This window comes from Corylus avellana, chromosome 2, assembly GCF_965113065.1.
Source record: "Corylus avellana chromosome 2, dhCorAvel1.hap1.2, whole genome shotgun sequence".
NCBI lineage: Eukaryota > Viridiplantae > Streptophyta > Magnoliopsida > Fagales > Betulaceae > Corylus > Corylus avellana.
Genome location: NC_142491.1, coordinates 41,706,414 through 41,730,279, shown reverse-complemented (window position 1 = coordinate 41,730,279; position 23,866 = coordinate 41,706,414). Strand labels below are relative to the sequence as shown.

At 36.0% G+C, this 23,866-nt stretch overlaps 2 protein-coding genes across 4 annotated transcripts; both read right to left on the bottom strand.

Moving 5' to 3' along the window:
* Positions 1–402: 402 nt before the first annotated feature.
* ARG1 (Chaperone DnaJ-domain superfamily protein) lies at positions 403–8,522 on the bottom strand. 2 transcript variants are annotated; one of them, XM_059597725.2, is made up of 13 exons: positions 8,366–8,522; positions 7,923–8,140; positions 6,837–6,960; positions 5,738–5,820; positions 5,551–5,662; positions 5,370–5,474; positions 5,160–5,210; positions 2,793–2,882; positions 2,562–2,670; positions 2,305–2,453; positions 2,167–2,220; positions 1,367–1,607; positions 403–654 (listed from the first exon to the last, which is right to left on the bottom strand). In XM_059597725.2, exons 2-12 carry the CDS (start codon positions 8,063–8,065, stop codon positions 1,371–1,373), a joined length of 1,257 nt encoding a protein of 418 aa, XP_059453708.1. In that variant the 5' UTR covers positions 8,066–8,140; positions 8,366–8,522; the 3' UTR covers positions 403–654; positions 1,367–1,370. The 2 variants fall into 2 exon arrangements, with proteins under 2 accessions (XP_059453708.1, XP_059453691.1); XM_059597708.2 differs by lacking the exon at positions 403–654 and having other exon boundaries at positions 1,096–1,607; positions 8,366–8,521.
* A 2,740-nt stretch (positions 8,523–11,262) lies between these two features.
* Positions 11,263–23,372, bottom strand: LOC132161657 (zinc finger protein BRUTUS). Of its 2 annotated transcripts, none has more exons than XM_059571823.2 (14): positions 22,956–23,372; positions 20,652–20,861; positions 18,159–18,353; positions 17,712–18,076; positions 17,039–17,264; positions 16,670–16,838; positions 15,345–16,574; positions 15,005–15,176; positions 14,686–14,907; positions 14,467–14,604; positions 13,659–13,893; positions 13,455–13,514; positions 11,848–11,919; positions 11,263–11,759 (listed from the first exon to the last, which is right to left on the bottom strand). In XM_059571823.2, the coding sequence occupies exons 1-14, from the start codon at positions 23,253–23,255 to the stop codon at positions 11,619–11,621; spliced, it is 3,735 nt and encodes a 1,244-aa protein (XP_059427806.2). In that variant the 5' UTR covers positions 23,256–23,372; the 3' UTR covers positions 11,263–11,618. The 2 variants fall into 2 exon arrangements, with proteins under 2 accessions (XP_059427806.2, XP_059427813.2); XM_059571830.2 differs by having other exon boundaries at positions 11,264–11,759; positions 20,652–20,848; positions 22,956–23,019.
* Positions 23,373–23,866: the final 494 nt, after the last annotated feature.

The window sequence follows — 23,866 nt, the reverse complement described above, 5'->3', positions numbered from 1 at the left end:
AATATTGCAATCTCTACCGTTTATTTTTGTTCTAAGAGATTTTTAGTAAAATTTTCACAGAATTTTTTTTTTAAAAAAAATGCTAGTAACAATATAAGTAATTGGATATTATGAAGGAGGTTAATAAAAAATCCCACATGAACATGCAAACCATGTTAATTTCTTCTATTAAAAAACCATGTTAACAGTGCTCCTTTTGGAGTGACCAAGTACATATTGAAAAAAGAGTACTCTTGACCCTTGGATTCTGTCAAATTCTTCATCAACCTCCTAGCATAAGGACCCACTTCAAATGGTGGGACCCAAATTTCATTCTTATTTTCAATTTCTTAATTGAAATCACATTGCAATTACTATTATTATATTGAGAAATTAATTATATAATACCTAATTCAAATCACATTGGAATTATTATTATTATATTGAGGGAGAAACTAATTATACGAGGCATTGTATAATATTTTACACTTCAACATGATTGAGGTAGTTGAAGATCGAGTCAGTGATCATTATAATTTAAATTCTTAGATAAAGACAAATTGTTTAGTACATATGCCAAAAATCGATTGGGATTACATGGAGTTCCATGTGCATGAATTCCACTTGCCCTGAAGAAAGGAAATTGAGATCCCTCCTGATGGAAAATTGTTTTCCCTGATTTTGAAAGGAAATAATTTAGTTGAGAACCAGAAAATCATATTGCAAAGTCCTTATTTAGTTTTTATATATATATATATATAATTTTATAGGTAAAATAAATATACAAGCAGAAACAGAAAATCAAGGGTGAATAAAAGAAAATGCCAGTAGCAAAGTCAAAAATCCTCTACAACAGACCTAAAACAAAGAGAGAGCAACAATAGGGTAGGCATAGTTGACATAAAATTCGAGTCCTTTTTACCATCTCTCTTTATTTTATTTCCAGCTCCTTAATACAATATTTTTAGCATTAAAAATACACATATTCCTCAAGCTTCCTTAATGTAAACAACTTAGACAATCATACAAAGAAGTGACAACACATTTATAGGTACACATTATCATCAGCAGAAGCTGCTTAAAATAAGTGAATCCGTTTTTACAACAAAAAAAACAAGGGAATGAATCTATCATTTCAGTTTTAAAACTAATATGTGTATCCCTTAATGGAATCATGGGTACAAAGACATTAATTCACATACCTTTAAAATTGCACATGTTTTTACAACCAAATTTTAAACCTGGAAAATAAATAACCACGGCGGAAGCTAGAAGAGAGAAAAAATGAACATGGGATACAATTCAAGCAGTAACCTAAAGGTCCAAACATTTGAATGCAACGAATGGATTTTCAAACACTTGAAATAATACAAAATAACCCAAGCACCTTCTCAACCATGCTTTTTATCAGATCCTTTGAGGTTAAGATTGAACCATTTCTTTTTGGCTGATTTATCCTTGCCATCTGAGCTTCCATCTTCCACAGGGCTCTCAGCCTTTGAATCTTCACCATCGATTTTGCTACTACTGCCATTACTTAAACTACTGCCACTCCCACTACTATTGCCTACTCTGGCTACAGTGAATGAAGAATGAATATTGTCACGCTGTTTCAGTAGCTCATCCACCTGAGTTGTGAAAGTTGAGGTCAAGTGAACAAGCAAGAGAAACTTAATATGATTGGTTTGAATAACAATGGTACCAAAGGTAATTAACAGGAAAGATGTGAGGGCCAAAATGTAGATATAAGACGATGACTCAGTTTATTCAATTATTTAGAAAGTAACATTAAACTTGAAACATGCAAAGAAATAAAAGTTTGATATGCATCGGAATGTTCCAACAGTTTTTATAGAAAAGAAGAATGGCATACTAAATGGCCTGCCTCATTAACCTCCAGAAAGATAAAGAAGGGCTGTGTGTGTGTGTGTGTGGTGCAGTCACCATACCAGTTGGGAAAGAAACCAAGGAAGAAGAAGAAGAAGAAGAAGAATGGCATACTAAATGGCCTGACTCATTAACCTCGAGAAAGATAAAGAAGGTCTTATTAGCTTCCTAACATACTGAAGCTTGCATGTGTGTGTGTGTGTGTGTGTGGTGCAGTCACCATACCAGTTGGGAAAGAAACCAGGGATGATAGTTTAAATCAAAATGAAGTTATGAAGATAATCAACACATAAAACTTACAGACTGCTTTTCCTGACTGTATCTGTTCGTCACCTCTTGAAAGCGTGCTAATGCCTATAAAATATTACAAGAAAATTGTAAGAATAAACTGCATCACCATGTGCCTTACAAACCATAACTATAAGGCAAAATCTCTACCCTTCTGTATTCTGTCTCAAACTGGCGTAGCTCATTCCTCTTTCTCAAAATCTGAGCCTCGATCTCTTTCAGCTTCTCTGTAGTGTCCTCATATGACTTCACACAAAGCGCCTCAATCGTATAGGTAGCAGTCTTAAAAAAATTGTCTCCTGAACAAATCTCAGTGAATGTCAGTATAACAAATTAGACCAACAAATTCTGTTGGAAAAATAGAACACAAAGAAAAAGGATGAAGGAACAAAACTGATAGTTCACACCATATACAGCGAATATATGAGTTCCAGCTTTTAGTTCTGAGACCTCACAAGGCTGAAGACCTTCCAACCTTTTAAAGAAACCAGCTTCAGGGTCCTTAGCCATTGCTAGCTGCACCAGCAGACAATCAATCATCAATTCTTCAGCAATGGAAAGATGGAAACTTCTTATTCACATCCTAACCCTGCCCAATATGATGATGAGGAGGAGGATGATAAAGAGAGCTTGCATACCGCATTCACAGTTGAATCCATTCTGTAAACTTGAAAATGTAAGAAATACATCCCTGCAGATGTCACCCTACCCGCCTTCTCGCTATCTTCCTGGGAAGTAAAGCATTGCATTAGTCTCGAAAGAACAAAAGCTGAAACTAAAAAAATACTTGAACACAAACCTGGGGAGTTTAATGAAATAAATCATCAAAATAGCTCAATATTCAGTAGATTTTCAAGCTTGGGGAGCATAAGTACAATAATTAAATAAAAATCAACTTGAAAGCCTGAAAGCATGTAATGGGAAAATCTTTCACTAGAAAATTTTCAAATGCAGAAAAAATCAAAATGCAATTTAAGGAAGTGTTGTTCTTCACAAAAAGGAAAAAAAAAAAAAAAAAAAAAAAAGGCTTCCCATACTTGAAAATCTATTTTATGGGGTGCAGTTTTTCGATGAAATGGACTGAGAACAAAGCACATGCCCTAGGAGACTCTAGAATTAAGAGGCATTGGGAACAGTCAAGCTACATGTGCATGCATTTGTCTGTGTCATCAGCACCCTACTAACTATACACATGCAGAATAATAATATGATCTCATAGACTACTCTCTAGCATGTTGTATGATTGGGGAAAGGCTTACTTAGATAAATTCCCTTGCTCATTTTACTCAAATATGTGACAGATTGGGGGTAAACTTGTTTAAATCCCTTAATGGGAGATCAATTTTCTTTATGATCAACCTCGAATGTTTATAAAAATATATCTTTAAATTTATAAATTCTATATTAACTCCCAAACCAGTTTGATATTAATTACCATATATGAGAGATCACAATTTTTTACATTAAGTCATTAATGTATAATTGCCTTCTAGCTTCTCTTCCAGAAAATCAACAACGAAAATCTCATCCAACATTTAAAAGCAAAAGTAGGTGTGCAAGTGTGAGAGTAAGATTGAAACCAAGGAGGCTGCAGAGAGAAGCTTTTGGATGAAATGACTTAAAGATTTAGGTCACTAGTGAAGGACAACATTGCCAGAGGAAGAACAAGAACAGAAACACAGTAAACCTCAGTACTCCGGAGCGAGGCATGCTAAGCTTATTTAAAAGTGTTCTGGATCTGTAGAAACGATCTCTCTAACTACCTAACCAATGAGCAATTCACTGATATTCCTTAGGTCTTTACCAAGTGTGCTGCTCCCCCTTGTGTGGGGTCCTTAGAGGAGTAACGTGGATATGGATGGTCTTAAACTCGAAGCATTTTTTGCGAGTTAACTGATATTACTTAGAGAGAGAGAGAGAGAGAGCAACTTCAAATTCTTGATTTCTATTTGAACCCAAAATTAGAATGTGAGAACTTTAATCAACACGATTATATGTATGTTTCTTCAAAATTCACTTTCAATACCAACCCTCAACTTATTCCATTGCAGTCCACCATCCATCTAGCTAAAAAAGCAGCATGGTTACCTGCCTATAAAACCAAGAATCCTTGGCTTATATACTGATCTCCAAAAACTCAGCCCTCAGTCTCTCAAACACCACCTCAGTTACAGTTTTGTAAAGACAACCCACCAAGTCAATATATCTATACTCCTTAAGGTGAATGAAAACTTTAACTATTTTCTTCATAAAGGCTATAAAGAAGAAAGTCAGATCTTGGAGACTTAATAAATTCCCATGTAACCAAAAAGCCCTGACATCACTTTTTCCTGACTTGTTTCACTTGACTTCTCTGAAGTCAGAAATTTAATATGTACCTTAAAAACCAAAAAACATATTAATGTCAGATTCTATGCCTAAGTACCAAAAACACAAGCACTCTGTAAGCGTATAAGATATGACATCCTAATCCACCAGAATTCACAGATATACCAAAAGTTAGATTCTGTTTGATATTTTGACACACACAAAGGAAGAAGTGGAATGAGGAGCAAAAGAGAAACCAAAAAAGGGGAGTAGAGATCATGTATTTTGTCGAAAGCATTTACTTTTCTGCATTTAGTATAATCTGTAACATGAGTTAAATGCAAGCATATGCCTGTCAAAAACACCTTAAGGCATTTAAAATAATATCAGTGAACTCAAGTTCCTGGAAACTCGGAAGTGTTGGAAGTGCCACAACCAAACATGTAACATCAAGTGAGTACTGAGAATGTCTCTATACTATAAACTAACGGATTAAACTAGTGTGTCAGCAAATGTTGCCATAGCAGCAGAAATCAAAACACTACAACAACAAAAGAAAATTTGTAAGCATTCCTTCTTCCACAATTTTCCAAACAAATAACGCATATAAGTCATAATATACAAAGTGAATGGAACAAGTAATGGGATTAATAATAGAAAACTGGAGTGAAAAAACACCAGATGAGAATGTATGGTACCTGTAATGCCAAACCATAACCAGCATTCGCATCTTGTTCAAAATAGAGTAACTGAAAATAAAGATCTACTGTTACAATTTGAAAGATAATGCACACACACACTACAAGGACAGGTGGGGGCCGGAAGGGAAAGAGAGAGAGAGAGAGAAAAAGATGCCCCACATTCATCCAAAGATCAACACAAAATCTTATTGATAAATTATTTCATACCTTGAATTTGCTTTGTGCATTTGAGGTAACTCTTACTACAATCCCTGCCTCGGCTTGTTGCTCATTGATCGTTACGCCAAAGAAGTGGGCGCATTGCTTGTCTACCTGCAATAGCATGCTAATCAGCAAAAGAACAACACCTGAAAGTATGGCTCCATCATGGCACAAACCAAGTAAGCACCTTTCCACTAACTGATGTTCCAAGCGGAAGTGGTCTGACTGTAACAGTTCCATTTAGAGCTTCTTCAAGAACATTAGCGGAAATTGTAGTTTTGATAGGGACACCCAGCTTGCTATAGACAAATTTAATGACAGGTTATGAAATCTCAAAGACCCCCTCAGCTCCTAATCTACCAAGTAAATATTACCTGAATAAAGCCGCAAACATTGTATTGACAGTACCAAGATTAGATAAGTCAATTTCCATGTCCATGCCATCAGCATCAAGAGCCTGAAAATTTTATTATAAAATTCCAGAATAATTAAAATGTGCTCAAATGTCAAAAAGGGATTTTAGTGGGAAAAAGACACAAGGAATCAAAGAACAAATTTCAAGAACAGAGCCCCCTGTTCATATGCATCATTAGACACATACGTGTCTATAAACATATATATTGTGCAATCATATAGTCAAATGAGAAAGATATTCATACTTACTGAACCCTAATAAAATGTTGGCAACATACATGCGCTGAAATACTCGAAGAAGATGGATAAAATTGAAGACATTACTTATGTCAGCAAAGGTGATAATCCAACATACAAAGAAGCATCTTAGTGATCAGCAGCGTTTTGAAATTTGTCATTTTCCAACAAAAAAGCATACAAGTGATCAGCAGCATTTCAACTTCTTCCTAAAGAACTCAAACAGTACATAAACACATTTATAATTTAAAATTTGTTCATGAAGGTTGAAAACCCTGCGTTTGTGTCAAAATACGACACCCATGTTGTATCCACAAATAATAGTCCTTTTCAAATAATTCTTTTTGGGTCTGGCTATTTGCTATGGATACCCACAAAACCTTCAAGACCATAATTCATAAGACAATAGCTGTAATCATTCCAGATTAGTGTGAGTGATATTCTAACCAACTCTTCTCTTTCGTGATCAATGGTTGAATATCAATTATTAAAGACATTCTCACTACTTGGCCACTGTCACTTTGCACGCTTCAAAGCACGCATTGACAATGTTCAATCTGTATTCATAACTTTACCTTGGTAGCTTTACAATACTATGTTATAAATGATTGTTTCCTTCAAACTAAGTACATCATTACCATCCATTTAGCAAACAGAAAGTTTGAATGATATAAGGAGTCATCAAAGGGAATGAAATTTATAATTATTCCTGAATTTATTATAATTAAAGTTACTCCTTCCTGCCAACATTGTCACACACACACAAGCACAGACACCACAAAACGTCGCAGAAAAAAGTATAGAATAAAGGGAGAAAAGCACCTCAAACCCAGCACTGTCATATTGCCTTTTCTTCTCCGGGTCGGATAAGATGCTATAAGAATACGCAACTTCCTTGAAAAGTTCAGAAGCCTCAGGATTGGTGGCATTCTTGTCAGGATGATACCTGCCCAATATTGGGATTCACATTCACATCGTATGGATAAGTATTATCAATATCAGTGAACGATTGAAGCAATACACCACATTTACATCAGAGAAAAGCATTGAAAAAGATTCCTGTTAATATATTTATAATTAGGGTTTTTTAATATATTCAAGAACAAAATAAGAAGGGAGCATTTGCTCTTGGCATGAAATTGTCAATAACTCCATTGCATATCTCAAGCATTTTCAAACTATGAATCCCTCATCTTGACTGAAAACTTTTTTTTTTTTTTAATGAATAAAATATCAACAGCTAGCAGCAAAACTGATGGTGTATAATTAGTTTTAGGATTCTATAAAAATGCTGCAATTTCAAAATTTTAACTAAGACTCTCATTGATGACATAGCATACAAGATTACATATAAAACGAAAATGCAGTTCAATCCCAAAGGATAACTAGTTGTTCCTAATAGTTTAGAGACAAGAAGCTACTTATCAAAAAAAAAAAAACAGTTCAGATACAAGAAGCTAGAATGGTCAAACAATGAAATTCCATCTCAAACCCATGCCACCACAACCAACCTTCAAGAATCACATAGACCACTTCTAATCAACTCCAGGTTCCTGAAACTAATGTCTAGGTAAAAATTGCATTCATAAAACCACCCACAACACTACAACAGTACATTAGATGACATCTGCCACGAACCTCCCAAAACCCATTTCATAATTCACATTACTAATCGTGTTGTTCAGAATAATAACCTCATTGAGCTAGAAATTAGGCTTGTAACCAATGTAATAACGCATATGTCCCAGTCATAAGGTCCTAAACAATACCGTGCTGGGCCAACCAGAATCTACGACACCCATCAGCAAGAAATTTAAGTAAAAGCAACAAAAATTAACTTAACAGAAAGGATTTTTGTTTTAAAAAAAAGTACAATTTATAAAAAGTTGTGGAAGAAGCGAAGTTTACTTGAGAGCGAGCTTCCGATACGCCGTTTTGATTTCCTGATCGGTGGAATCCCTCGAAACGGACAGTACCTCATAGGGGTCTCGCCGAAGAGCTGGGGCCGAAGGTCCTTCCATCTTCGAACCCATGCCCACTCCCTCACTCATTCACTCTCTCTTTCTCACTCGGTTTAATCTGAAAATTCTATCTTGTCGATCTCAGTTGCTCCAATCATGGAATATCTAACACCAAAACCACAAAAAATTACGAATTTACAACCGGGCAAAAGAAGTCATTATCTAAACAAGATACACGCAATTCAAAGCACTATTGGATCGCTATATTTCTCGGGATTTTGAAAGTGACAGGAATTGGTAGTATCCAATAGCAAGTAACAACGATCTAATCGGAGCAATGAGTAATTACAGAGAAAAGAAATAAGAGAGCTCTAGGGTTTAGGAATTTACAGAAATATTTAAATGGAGGTGATGTGAAACGCTTCTTCTTTTTCCCTTTCTTCTATTTTTCCTTTTTTTTTTTTTTTCCTTTTTCTCTGCTCTCTCTCTGCCTTCTTCGTAAGTCGTCTTCACTGTTTTCCTTTTCGGTTCAAAACCCTCAGTGACAGTACGTAATTTCAGCTAACTGAATTTAGTCTAAAAACAATATTGCCGTCCTGACTTCTATTTCTTTTTTTACCTTCTTTCCTCTCTTCTTCTTTTTTTTTTTTTTTTTTTTTTTTTTTTTCAAATGTAGCTTCCCTCATTTTTAGGAGTGAAATTTAAAACCATCTAATCGCTATAACCATTAACCGTTAACCGCCTAATCACTTTGAAAGTGGCTAGTAAAAACCGCTAACTGCACAGACAATTGCGGTTAGTAGTTAGTAAGTTTTAGAAATCCGCTAACCGTTTTTTTTTAAATATAATATATATTTATATTATATATACATATATTTCATATAATAAATAACAATAAGTTGTGAGTTTATGAACTTTTTTTGGTTGATTGAAATGGGGCTCAAGCTTCAAGTTCAACCATGTTAGTTTTTTTTGTTACTTGTGAGTTTATGAACTTGTTTGTGTTATATTTTATTTCTCTGTGTGAGTTTATGAACTTGCTTGTGAGTTTATGAACTTGTTTGAATTTATGTATAAGACTACAAGTGAAGTGATGATTTTGTTGTAATTTTATTAGTATATTATATGATGTGTAGATTTGTAGAAGGTGACCAACAAGATTTTGATATATAGCAATTTTTAATGCTAAAATGGCCATGAAAATGGGAAAAAAAACCGTTTAAAATGAGCAAAAAAAATGTTTAAAGTGAGCCAAAAATCAGTCCAAAACTGGCCCAAAATCCATCTAAAAAAAAAAGCCCAAAAAAAGGCCAAAAAAATATGTTAGAAAAAAGCGGTTATTCCAAAGCGGTTAACCGCTATCCGAGCGATTAACTGCCTAGGTGGTTGGCGGAGGCGGTTAGTAAAAATTACTAACCGCATAGGTGGTTGCAGTTAGCGGTTTTAGCCACTAACCGCTAACCGCAATCGCTATTTCACCCCTACTCATTTTTCCAAGAGTAAAGGTTTTGAATCATGTTCTTCTTTTAGATAAAAATAAAAAATAATAAAAAATAAAGAAGAAGAGTGTAAATGATTGGGTGTACATGAGAGTGTTGGTGAGTGTACATGAGTGGCGCATCCACAAGGCGGAGTTGGTGGAAGAGCGAGAGGACATGGAGGACCATCGGGACAAATGGAGAGGCGGAGAGGGATGACTAGGAAGAGGTCTCATTGCACGAGGGAAAAGACGATGTAACTAAAGTTTGGGATGATGTTACCACAAAAAAAAAAAAAAGTTTGAGACGGTTGAACTGCTTTCTTTTGCTATTAGAGTGGTTCGGTCATTCCCCAAGTTGGTCATGTATTAGTAGTAACAACATAACAATGACAATGGATAAGGGTTGGCGGCTAGGAAGAGAGATTCAGTTTAACTTGATTTTTTATAACATAACATATTTAGAGTCATTTATTTAAAATAAATTGCTCATATTAGAGCGATTGCACCACGTGCAATATCCTAAATATTGCAATGTATTTCAATCAAATATAATGAAACGTAGAAGTGATCGATTATTGGGCTCAATAAATTTCAAGCCGAAGCCATTGGACTAAATTGTGTGTTAGTACGTTGATTGTTATGCGTGTTTTCCTTGTTGAACATGGATTGCACTTAGGGCAAGACATAATGTTATGCATATCCATTATAATTGGCCGGATCCCTCATTTTGATGATTTTGACCAGTTTTATATAGCTTGGTGGCATTTCATCCAAATTTCCTCCAAAGGTTGTTGGAAAGTTGCACTCTGCCAAAAGATGAGTTGTCATGTTTTCTTTTCTTCAAATATGCAGCATGTGCCATGACGGGATACTATGCAATATTATCTTCAAATCGTCAATCAAATTATCATACCTGCTCTAAGATTGGTCCCTTCTGTAACACATACAATTGCTAAAGCATTACCCTCCAAGATAATGTTTTAACACATACAATTGCTAAAGCATTACCCTCCAAGATAATGTTTTGTAGTACCAAATCTCCACCAAATTCCACACCCTTCTATACCGCAAAAGCATCCACAACAGTTAGATCAATTATGTTATAGTGACCAAATTTTAACACTAGTTTATTTATAAATTTACTATTAACTAATTCTCCAGTAAACTATTATAGTTAGATTGATGTTTTAAATTAATTGTTGATCAATAATAATACATTTTAATATTTTTAATCTTGTCCGCAAACCAAAGTCCTAACTTCGCCACTGCATCCAAGTAACATCATGCACTTAAAGTCTTTATAGTGAATTAAGTTGCCTTCACAAGTCTCCCAAATATTTTCGCACCATCTTCCTTGATTGATAACATGTCAAAAATTTGGTTGTTAGGACGATATATCCTGTGAACGTGAAGGAGGTCGACTCAATAAACCGTTTACCAACGATTTTGCAAAGAAAGCATTATGGAATGTTGCAAATCGGGCAATCCTAGCTGTTTTATGGCCATGATGAAGCAGTAATTCTCCGAATTATTTTACTTTTAAAGACAACATCCTTAAAGTAATGCCTCTATACATATTAATAATATACAAGCATTTTTTTTATTTCCAAAAAATAAAAAAAATAAATAAAGTCATATTTTATTATGAAAACTTAGCATAACATGTCACGTTTTCATTTTCAAAAACGTTCCCTTAGTTTTCAGATAATAGTTCGAACTCTCCATGAGATTATCACCCCACTCATATCACATTGACAAATACTGGCAGTCCAATCTATCCAATACAACCGGAACTGCATTTTCTCTCATCAATATTCTGTGGCCAAAAAGATATCTTAATGCTCCAGAAATTCGTACATTACTAAGGTTGACAAAGAAAACTCACAGGGCTTGGAAATTAGCAAGAGATTTAAGCAATAGCAGGAGACTTTCTCTTGATAAATTTCCTCCTCAAGGCAATATATTTGAAAAATCCACAAGGAACAAAAATGCACCAACCTTGTAATGTTGGGGGTAGAAAAGGATGATCACTGGTTTTTGGGGTATAACACTAGAAATTTCACTATTTTTATGGCATGTTACTTTACAAAGCCATGTATAACTGGTGCTGCCGCGAAAGGTATTTAAAACAACCAAATAAGACCAAGGAAAAGCCAGATGCCCTCACATATTTGATGTTGAACAATAGGAACTAGAATTAACCTTAATTACTCTAGTATTATAGGATCCACAAAACCCACATTTATGGTACAGCCAGTGGAAGGGTGCATTCCCCTTCTTATCACAGTCATTGCACAGTATATCCTGAAATACCAAACTTAGTCACTTTAATATTCAACAAATAATGAGCTTGATAAGAATTTGAAGATAAAATGACGTTTAGGTGTTTTACCTGACAGCGGTCCCTGTATTCTTCTGGGAGTTCCTCAGAAGCCAATAGAGCATCAAGCATGCCGAAGTAAACCTGATGAGCGAGGCAAAGCAAAAATTTAAACATACGCATGGGCGCGCACTAATGTAAATTGGAAGGAAATAACCAACTATATCTTCTTCTTTTTTCTTTTTTTTTTGATGATCTTCCAACTGTAAATGATATCGTCATGGACAGATAGACCACTTACCAGGAGAAAAAAGAAGGGAATTCCTTGCTCTAATAGTAAAGTAGAAATGAAAGTAGATGGTCCTAGGTGTCTTAAAAGAAAGCATATTTTAAAGCATTCAAATTAAACATTTTAGTGGCCTGTAAACTCGCTCCCTTTTTGTTGGCCCACACTAAACCTTCAGTTTTGGACTCACTAACATACTCGCATTGAACTCAGACAGATGGGCGCCGACCTGAACTAATGTTCATGGACACCTAGGGGAAGATGATCGTACTCATAACAGATGGGCAATGGCCGACTTTCAAGCCGGCAGATGATTGCACTGCACGACACCATCTAGCTTGATCTATGAGAGTTGTTTGAGGCAGTGACTTGAAGACCAGAGCGAAAAGTTGGGGATATCGTCTACAGGGGAGAAGACATTGGCAATGATTGGGGGAGGGGGCCAGGCTCACAAAAAATGGTTTATGTTTTGAAATAACGTAAACCATTTTTTTGAAAATGTTATGCTTTATGGTTAACCAAAAAAACATTTTCAGTTGACAGAGTCTTCTTGTTCCAGACAAACACCTAAAAATGCTAAAAGCGTTATACAAAAACCATTTTATGTCGAAATTAAACAGAACCTGTGTATGTATAAGTTTTCAATTATTAGCCTAATGCCGTGTTAAACCTAGGATAATGAAAAGAAAACACAAAGATATACAACCTACTACTTCTAACCATGTACAAATATCGATTGTAATTGCTAACCAATCAGCTTCACTCTTTTAAGTCTATTAGATCTATATCATCTATAGATTAGCTTATCAAGTTGAACTCCAAGGGGTAACACAATCGGTCAGGGACCACACCTCATAAAGCAGAGGTTATTAGTTCAAAATTTCCTCATCTCCTTGGGGCCAATTAAGGGGAGATTAGCTTATCAAGTCCATATGCATCCATTATAAGCTTTTGTTCATTATAGTGAGGTCCATTTAGGAGGCATTTGAAATCCAGATGGAAGCTAGCTAATAAGCAAAATCACACAATTAAGAGACATAAAATTGTAAAATAACAATAATATAGAGATTTTTATTTAAATTATATATATATATATATATATATATATATATATATATATGAAAACTTCTCTCCTGTATGTCAGCAAGAACAAATTATTCTAATCCAAGTGTTACAAAAATTTTAAAATAAAAAAGACGGCAATATATGAAAACTTCTCTCCTGTATGTCAGCAAGAACAAATTATTCTAATCCAAGTGTTACAAAAATTTTAAAATAAAAAAGACGGCAAGTTGAATAAACTTATTTCAATGTGGTTCCCAAAGGCCTCATCAATGGATCTTCATAATAGTGTAACAATGGCTGAAGTAGTGTTAAAAAATAGTTCACTTACCGCCATATCTCCCAAAGATTTGCTGCAAATTGGGCAAACATAGTGACTGCAAGTGTATGCCTGAGATCATGAATGAGGAAGTGGAATATAACATCAAGCGCCGACAAAAATCAATCTCCTTGTATATATATTTTTTTAGATTGATAATAATTGGAACAGAAATTCAGTACAGAAACCAAAGCAAGAAGGGAATAAAATATAGACCTGGAAGCAAGCTGAATGCATAAAATGGCCACATGGAAGAGCCCGGACAGTCGCACTTGATGTGAACAAAAAATCACAGCATATGGGACAGTTTATTTCCAGACTTTTCTCGCAGCACTTGTGATCCACTAAGGTTATCCCAAGGCAATAATTGCATGTCATACAATGAAAGAAATCAATGCCAAGTCCCTTCCCAACACGGCATAAATTGCAGAAAGGACAATGATAAACTGTCCTGAAATAACAATATAGAGGAAAAATAAGAAATCCACTTCAGCAAACCTCAACCACAAAAGGAACTAAACCTAAGTTTTAAAGTGAACAGACCATTCAGCATATTCATATGGCTTAAATAGCAAGAAATGATATGGACACGTACAGTACCAGTCTACCACCATAAAACCAAAAATTGTCAAGGGGGGGAGGATAATGAGTAACACGTATCTCTTAACTTATTTTTGGATAATTATATTGTCCAAGGCACCCACCATAAAATTGACTTCACATGCTGCATTTCTACACAACTTACCAAAAAGAAAAGCTCAAATCTGTGACCAATCAAAATTCTAGATACCTAAACAGATAAACAAGTAATGCACTGTAAATGTGTAGCATATGATCTTTAACTCAAAGCTTGCATTTCTGGACCCAAAAAAAAAAAAAATCAAAGCCTTCAGTTCCACTCCAACAAATCTATTATGCTGTCAAATATAAATCTTGTAATTTTGCACTCTAAACTCTGAAAAAAAAAACACTAATGTCATCAATAAATGATTGGGGAGGAAAAAGTTATAACAAAAGTATGTACCTTTCATCATCGAAAAATTTGCAAATACTGCAATAGTACTTTGCCATTGATAGTCCACCACAGGAAGGAGTTGAGCAAACTGGCCCAACAGGCTGAATTTTCAAGCAGCGCATGCACATCATTTCAGCTGTAGCCTTCCTGTAAATAAAATGATATGAAAAGAAACTATACATAGAAGTCCAGTGACAATCAAGCAAACTATGCAAAGCGCAAACTTACCTATCCATTGAATGGTCACTGACTTTATCATGGCAGAACCTGCATGTAAATAACTTGCCACAGCAAGCAGCACGGAGTTTGCAGTTTCTTTTGTAGTGCTCACACCCAAATACCTGTTTCTCTGAATCATGAAATGACGGAGAACATTCAAGTAAATCTTCACAATTTGAACTTTCACCAACTGTCGCCTGAAGTTGCTTCTGCTGAGACGCTATCCACCGACTAACACAACCATTTATATATCAGTATATATGTACAAAATCATATTAATCCAAATGGTTGGACTAAGTTTCATAAAAGGGCCACAACATAAACTGACCTGGTCATAAGGTTTTGAATAAGATATGCTTTTCTTCTCGGATCAAGAGTTGAATCTCGAGAAACTCTTCTTATTTCAGATTCAAGCTCATTTTGATTCATCCTAAAGATATCTTTCCATCCAGGCTTGAAAGTTTGATCACTGTGATCCAAGCTTTCGTAGGCATCAGTACCTAATATTGTAAATTTGTAACATATTAGAAATAAATCTTAACAATGTGAATCTTCAACATACCTGAATTTTATAAAAGCCAATTTAGATATAAAAGAGAACCATAAACATAAATTGAAAAGAATGTATGCAAAGGCAGCAATAACAAAAACAAAAACACTGAACGAACCTAGTGAAATGCTACTCCCTGATGTTGTTGTATTTGGAAATGCAGCATAAGTTCCTTCCCACCATTCATTAAGCCACTCACTGAACATTGTATTTTTAGTTGCATGCTTCCACGTGTCCATCATTTTGTTTTGTTCCTCTTGAGTAAGAGCAGAAGTAACCCATGGCAACATTGATTGAAGGACCTCTGCACCTGTAGTACCAATTATTCTACCAACAATTTTGTCCTGTTCTTCCACAGAAAAATGTCTGTCAAACAATGGCCACAATTCATGTTCTTCCCGGAAAACATGTTGATCCAATGTAACTCTAATGGATTTGCACATGCCTTGAAGCTTAGTGGACAGCTCATCATACTTTCTCTTTGTATCATTATGGTCAGAAGGATCAAAGTAACTTCCAGTTAAATGATCAGCTAAATTTTTACTGTTCAAGCGCTCATGCAGTTGTGTAAGCTCAGAAAGTGAAGAAGAAATATCCTCAAATAGTTTCTCTTCCTGCTTGTGGTCCAAAGTATAAGAGTGGCTCACATTATGAAGAGTCTCTTTAGATTCTAATGCTGGAAACACTATATCATCCTCTGCATTACTATGAGCTCTATACAAACCCCATAACAAACGAAATCTGCCAGTAAATTGCCTAAGAAAGGTCTCGTTACAATCATTAAGTTTTCCGGATTCAACATCCAAATATTCCAAATCTTTGCGAATGGCTTTATGAAATTTAAATATGTTATCAATAGGCCTTGTTGCAGATCCAGTGTCAGCAAAGGCTATATCTATTTCCCAGTTAAAAAGACTTGAGTTGAGGGAAGGAGCAGAAGGACTAAAAGATAGGGAACGTAGAGATTTTGCTGCTGATAAAGAGCTTACTCCTAGATTATTGTCATTCACTCCTAAACAAGGGACACAGCATGACTGATTACTGAAAGATAATTTAACAGAATTTACAGTTCCTGTAGAGTGACGAGCATCACTATCTTCCCGTGGTATTGCACTTCCATGTTTGACTGGCCTTCTATGGTCATCTGCTTGACTGAATGGAGATTTTTCCTCAGCAGCACACGGTAAGGCACATGCACATAGTGGTTGGCTAACCTGATCTTCTGTTCCAGTCAGCACCCTTGCAGCACAACAACCAATTGCATTTGAAGACAAGCAAACATTCCTTGAACGACCTTTACAGGCCCAGCCAGCAAAAAGTGTGACCAGTGCAGAATCTGAATCAGGAGCTGCATCAGATAACTCCACAAGTTAGGAACAGATAGCAAGCATACCACACACATTGCAAACTATTAATATAAAGTAACAAGAACTGATATTGAACCTGCCATATACATATTCTGAAGAAAAGACCTTGCTTCTTCATCGCTAACTGATCCTACCAACCATGGTAAGATGCATTCAATCAATTTCAAGGGCATCACACATAAGCTTTGATACAGAAGTTCTCGCTGTCTTTTGGGGCTAAAATGCTTTCTAGCAAGTGGAAGAACCTGCACATGCAAAGTACTTGTTAAATGGCTTTTAAGGACAGCTAGGATGCTATCATGTCTTTCAAGTTCTAAATGCTGATAAAAAAAAAAGTGTTCACCAAATTGTAGGCGGAATGTAACATAAAAATGCAGAATACGGTTTAACTGAATGTCCCCTTTCCACAGGCTCAGCTCATTGTCATTCTTGCAAAAGTACTCACCTGAACTTCCTCATCACGGAAGTGCTTCTGTATAGTGTCCATTATTTGATCAGCCTGAAAGCACAACTTCGTACAAAATTCAGCTGAAGTAGAGTTGGCCTCAGCACTTTGAATGCTTTCTATCAGGCACCTAAGCTTGTCAAATTGAATTTCTTCTTCTGCATGCTCCTGAGCAAAAGAGAGTTCTGCATCTACAGCAGGGAATATTACTTTGTCCTCAGCAATGCTGCAGACAGAGAGACATGATGAGAAGTTCATTTCACGAAATGTAGGCAGTCATAAGATATCCAACAAAAAAGTGTATGTAAAGCTACACACCCCTCTTTCAGTACTAGTTACTATCGGTTTCTTGGTCCAAGGTTAGAAGAAAACAAAAGTTTAAAAATAAATCCAAAGAACTCATGAAGGCAGACTAAAAGTAAAAAACCCATCAAATTCAAAAATTCTTAAAAAACGAAACCATGCACTTCTAGTGAACTTTACAGCTTGAAGGCTGCCATACTTCATGAATAGAACTTCTAAGTATAACAACGGGTTCAGGATTCAAAGGTAGTATCGTCCTTGTCCACAAGACAAATCATTTTAAGTATGCCATAATTGAAGAATTACATTCAAAGACTTCATATTTGCCAGTAAAGGAAATCAAAATCGGAAATACAGCTGAAAGCCACACCTGTGAAAGATGCAGACTTCTGCAATGAATTGCAGCCTCTTGTTGAATGCAAGCAAATCAGAAAAATCTCCAGAAAGTTGTATCTTTCTAGCTGCCTCAGCTATATCGTTCAACTCTCTTTTTATAGCCTTATGCCAAAGTAATATTTCATCTATAGGGCAAGACAGAATGGATTTGGTATGATCAAAATTTAGCTCCATGTGCTTCCTTTTACCGGTTTTGGAAGATTCACATGCACAGTATGCCTGGTCAGTCTGAGTAGTAGAGGCGCTAGACCCGGAATCTTGACATCTAACCTTCAGATTATCTTTGCCAGCCTTGCGCATTTCAGACACACTCTCCCCTTCAAGCCAGGCAAATACAACCTTCATTCCAGACAAGATAAAGTTAGTCTACTTTTCTCACGAAAAACATCCAAAATGATATGCCAACCAAAGGAGCACTCGCCTGCTGAAGAAGCTTCTCTTCTGGTATTATCTTGCACAAACACTTGCGCATATCCTGACGTTCATCAGATGATATAGAGGAAGAAAGCCACGGAAGAAATTCTGCCATCATATTGACAGGAATACTGCAAAGAAACTGCCATACCAAAGTGGCCTGCTCTTTAAATGAAAATTTCTCAATAAGCAAGGGAAAGACCTGCCATTTAAAAAAAGAAAAGAAAAAGTGAGGTTGAAACTTACTTCTAACTCAGCATACTAAGCTCTATATGCTAACTGGCAAAGTATGAAGGGTAGTCTAAGAACAAACACAGTTGCACGTATTCTACAATAAAGAGCAACTCATATATCCTAAATACAATTGATTAATATGCAGAGACCTCACCATCAACTGTCAACTCCCTCTAGAAGAATATATATTTTTCACATGCACAGAAGTTTGAAGGAGTTCAACAACCACTAGTTTTAGATATTCTACAACTTATCCGGCATTTGGTCAGGAATGAAGCAGGAAGGAGAGGGAAGGGAGGATTTTTACTGCCAGTGGTTTGGATGTAAGTGGAACGAGATAAGGAAAAGGGAAGGGGTCCCTTCCCTACCCCGCCAAATCCTTCCACGAAAAACTTTTTTTTTTTTTTTTTGATAGGTAATCAAAGAAGTATTATAAAAAAGCATAGACGCCCCTAAGCATACATGAAGTATACAAAAAGGACACCAAAACAGAAAGGGGAAAAAAAAAATCCATAAAAACCCAAAGACAGAACCCAAAGCCCCACAACAGGAACCCAAAACCCCTGGGCTACATTAAGACACATCAACAGCCCTCTTGCCTTTGCCCTGGTTAGAACCAACTCTCCTAGCATCAAAGTTGATCGAGCATTCTAAATTCTTAAGCTAGATGCAAACTGAATGGAAAAAATGGCAGTCAAAAAAAGAGTAATGCTCTTTTTCGAGGACTCGTCTAGGAGCATTGAGGACCTTATCCACCTCTCCTTGTACACCCTTTTCACTTGGATTGCAGGCTGGCTAGCGCCCTAGTGATCAGCTTCCCTGATTTTCTTTTTATGTTCTCTTCTTCTTTTTCTTCTTCTTAGTCGCTCTCTTGTATACTCCTTGTGTACTAGGGTTGCGCCCCTCTGCGCTTTTAATTTATACACCTTTACTTATCAAAAAAAGAAAAAGAGTAATCAGCTACATATTTTTTATTCCACTCAGGACACAATTTTTGCTTTCTCTTCTCGCCTTTCTTCTATGATCAACTAAACACATGAAGGCAAAGGTAGTTAGCCATCCTCCGCTCCCCCTTCATTCCATCCTACCATGTTCTTGCATCTAAAAGAGTGTTAATTCTGTGTCTTAGCATGCAAGTGGTCACACACACTCAACCTTGGACAAGAAACCTTAAGGGAAAAGTATACATTAGATTAATAGCTTATGGTTAGGTTCATAATCATTCAAATTTTGCAAGATAAACATTGTGGCTGGTGTCTGCCCTTGGAAAACCACCAATCCCTGATATTCAACTGTTCAGGACATTCTTCAGAAAATATATACCGCTTTTACCTTTTCCTTATGACAAGAAAACAGAACCAGAGAGAGAGAGAGAGAGAGCAGCTAAAACAAGTAAAGAAGCCTCCCTCTTGATAAATTTGGTTACATATTAGAGGACCCCCCATCAGGCCCCTTCATATATTGTGTCTGTACACTTGCTAGTTCACAAACATTATATAGCCAGGATGCATAACTTTTTTCTCCAATCAAATATATAAATTTTTTTACTTATCAAAATATATATATATATATATATATATATATATATAAGTAATCGCAAATTCATTAAAAAGCGCAAAGACGGAACCCAAGTACACAAGGAGTATACAGAAGAGAAGCCCAAATAGTAGCGGAGAAGAGATCTAAGAAAGCATGAAAGTTCGAAATACTACAATCAGAGGCAGCAACCCACAACCCAAAGAAAGAGTGTCTTAAAGAATCGAGCCTTTAATTCCCCTAAGGTCCTCTCATAGGGCCTAGACAATGCCTAACCCCAAATTTCATATTCTTGAAGGCCCATTGAAATTTCTTAAAAAAATAAATATTATTTTTCTACATGGCCAAAAGGAGGGAAGGGTCCTCCGAGGAAACCTGGACAACTGAAGCATCTTCCTGAAAAATGACTTGATCATAGCTTCCCTGAACCGACCACTGAGTACTAGAACAATAGATGTGTGCTTAAGCAAAAGCAATGACCAAGGAGAATCCTAAATATATCAAGACATCCTGAGGGACACATATAGCCCATTTTGAACCAAAATAAATATGATTGCTGTTTTGCAAAGCACTTGAGAGAGAGAGAGAGAGAGAGAGAGGAATGCAGTACACATGATTGATTATAAATATTTAAATTTATAGTTCAATATTCATCCAATCCAATGATTATATACTAGACTATGATGAAAATAAGTAAAGTTATCATCATATAAAAGCAACAAATAAATACCTGTTCCTCTTCCTTGAACATATGCTGGCTAATTGATGTCAGAAGGACTCCAGTACAAGAGGCTAACTCTCTTCTATAGCTTTCTCCATTTTGCATATTTGACTTTAGCAGCTCAAACAACTGATCAAAAATAACACTTTCTGCCTCATGTTCTAGGGAGTAAGTTCTAGCAACATTCTTCACACGTATATCTAGAGCTGGAAAGATGACCTACAATTTAGAAAGTACACATGTAGTAATAATCATAAATGACACAAGACAGATGAAAAGGACATCAATGAAAAAGTGAACCAAGAGCTTTGCATTACAACCATGACAAAAAAGTGAGGGCATGCCTCTACAACCATACAACTAAACAGGTAATCCAATTGCAAAGCCTTAAACAATGTGAACAAATAATTGATTGAAGTGACTACAATTCTAAAATTTTGTAATTCCACGCCAAACTGCCAGGACAAAGTGTGGAAAAATTCAACTACAGATGTTTATGGAGAGAATAGTGGCAAAGAATTACATAACAGACTAAAATAAATTAAGACCAGAAACAGCGGGGCCAATATAGAATTCCAATACTTGGGTTTGGTATCCACCTACTTGAACTGGCCCTCAAAACGTTTAATATAATTGGTAGAAATATAATATTTACTGGAAGAGAAAAAAATTAAGAGTCCTGTGAACCCAGGTGAGAAGAGACAGGGTGAAGATATTGGGAGAAGAAAAAAGGGGTTAAATACAGAAATAGGTGGGACCCAATGGAGTCTACCATATATATAGCAACATCAGATAGCTCTAACAAGCATATACCGAGCAAAAACAATTAGGAAATCTACAATTAGGAAATCTACGTATGGCAGCACCACCATTGTTATAAGAAAATGATTATTTATTGTTATAAGAAATTATATAAAATGTTGAAAAGGCAACCTGTTTATTCACTTGTTCTAGCAATGTCATCATAAAGGGCAATAATGGACCAACAAACTTCGGTAGACATGTTCACAATTAGAAATGAGTGGCATTTGATAGTCCCAAGCCACATATTCAAGCAATTCCTGATAGTAACATACTTTTAAATCCAGTGGAATTTGAAGCACATAGCTCTATACCAGTACCTACTCTTGAAGCCATCCAGTGAGTTAGAAGTGAGGAATTGCACATTTTTTATTCCAATACAACAAGCGAGTCAAATTGTCATGTGATTATTATGTGACTAAACGAGAGAAATATGACCCAAAATATTTTCTTACTTCCTTAAGTCTAGAATACAAAAGCAATTCCTCCTCACTAAAAAGCTCACTGAGCAAACTCATTACACTGACAACTTCTGTATAGCAAATCTTAATTAATATTAAACAAAGTCAAACCATTTTGACATTATTACAAAAGTGGCAAGGCAAAATTTTCTAATCCAAAAGATTGCATATTGAGACGGACAGGCAACAATTAGGTATTAATTACTGAAACCCTGTTTGAAAATCTTAACTTATGTTCCAAATAATATGGCAATGTAAGGGCCTAACAAACCGCAAATTTGAGCCATGTGGCATTTGGTCTCCACCTCACTAGACTGCCTTTAGAGGCAAGTACATACCAAGGCAAGACATTATACGGTTAGGTCACACAATAACTTGCAATTTGAAGCAACCAAATATAAACCCAAGTCTGTAATCAAAATATCACTAGGTCAATATATCAGGCTTCCACATAAAAACAAGCATGAAGTCTAATGTTTCTGCAAGACTGAACCAACAATGTCCTGTTGCCAAAGTAGTTTGCAATTTTTAAAAGTATTTCAAGTTATCATATAATAATGTATTTATCGTATTATTATCTAACATCCTTTCACTTTGTCAAGAGGAAGCTATACATCTCCAAATTTAATTCAACATGTCCACGAATACACATGAGCAACATTTGATACTTGCAACCCGTTTACAAGCAGCTCGCATCACAAGTAAACCAAGTAAAAAATCAGAAGAAAAATTGAACTAGCAACATCATCAATCAAAGCCTTCAGTTCGAATAATAATCATATGAAAATTTTACAACTAAAAAAGAAGGAAAAGAATTGAAGAACATAGCCATAATACTCATCAAATCCGTACATTATCAGATAAAGTACGCACGGAGACAGCCAAAAATGAAAATCAAATCGAATAATGTTAGCATCAAAATTGAACAACCGTATGATACTAAAAACCAGCAAAAACAAATTAAACAAACACTGAGGAGAATTGTATAGTGAAAGAGTTCCAAATCTGAAATAATAATCAGACACACGCGCACTCACGCACGCGCACACACCTCGTCCTCCGCATTGCAGTGGTGCTTGTAAATAGCTCGGAGAAAGTGGTAGCGCTCCAACAAGGGTTTGATATCTCCAGCGCCGGTGGCGAAAGCCATGGCGTCACGGTGGAGCCCCTCGAGCTCCGAGCGGATGGCCTTGTGGAAGAACAAGAAGATTAGTATCGGGGGCTTGAGAGTCGGATTGTTCTTCACGCAGGCCTTCGACGGTGAGGGGTCGATGGCGTTCACTGGGCCCGCCATTACGGCCACGCCCCCACCTCCGTCTCGGTGCTGGAGACCCGGAAATGGCGTCGCCATTTCGGTTTTACTTCGGATTTCGGAATCAGGGCTTCGAAAACCTAGCAGTTCTCTCCGATTTCGCTTGGTTTTTCGTCTCTTTTTCTCTCTATTGCAATGCTCTCTCTCTCTCTCTCTTTTTCTCCCTCTTTTGTTCTTTGTTGTGTGCTCTTCAACGAGAACGGTGAGACGACAAAAAGGCGTGGGAGGTTTGAGGGTAGAGAAAGAGAGAACTTATCATTGTTGGCCCACGTGGCGGCAGTTGGCCACGCTGTACCACCTATAAAAAAAAACACAAAGACGCACTTGTTTTAATCGGTTTTTTCTTTTTCTTTTTTCTTTTTTTATAGCTAAGCACTTCTTCAATGGTTGATTTCATGATTTGTTCCCTTTATTATTCCGATGATCATTTGGCCCACTGATTCTAAGAGCATCTCCACTAATAGTGACTACTTTAACTATTTAAAATACACTTTTTTTAATTTTAATTACTAATTCTTCATTTAAACTCTAACAAATTATCTATTTAAACGTTTTATTTTTTAAAAATATTATTTTTCAATATATTTTTTATTGTGAAAGTTGAAGGAGAGAGAAGGTAAATTTTTTTTTTTTTAAAATGCTTAAATGTG

Coding starts and splice junctions, on each gene's coding strand:
- ARG1 (XM_059597725.2), bottom strand. CDS start 8,065: ATGAGTGAGGGAGTGGGCATGGGTTCGAAGATGGAAGGACCTTCGGCC. Junction 6,961..7,922: donor TATCGGAAGCTCGCTCTCAA/GTAAACTTCGCT, acceptor AATATTGGGCAG/GTATCATCCTGACAAGAATG. Junction 5,211..5,369: donor ATGCACAAAGCAAATTCAAG/GTATGAAATAAT, acceptor CTTTATTTTCAG/TTACTCTATTTTGAACAAGA.
- LOC132161657 (XM_059571823.2), bottom strand. CDS start 23,255: ATGGCGACGCCATTTCCGGGTCTCCAGCACCGAGACGGAGGTGGGGGC. Junction 15,177..15,344: donor AGGGAGTAGCATTTCACTAG/GTTCGTTCAGTG, acceptor TTACAATATTAG/GTACTGATGCCTACGAAAGC. Junction 11,920..13,454: donor AATCTTTGGGAGATATGGCG/GTAAGTGAACTA, acceptor CTCGCTCATCAG/GTTTACTTCGGCATGCTTGA.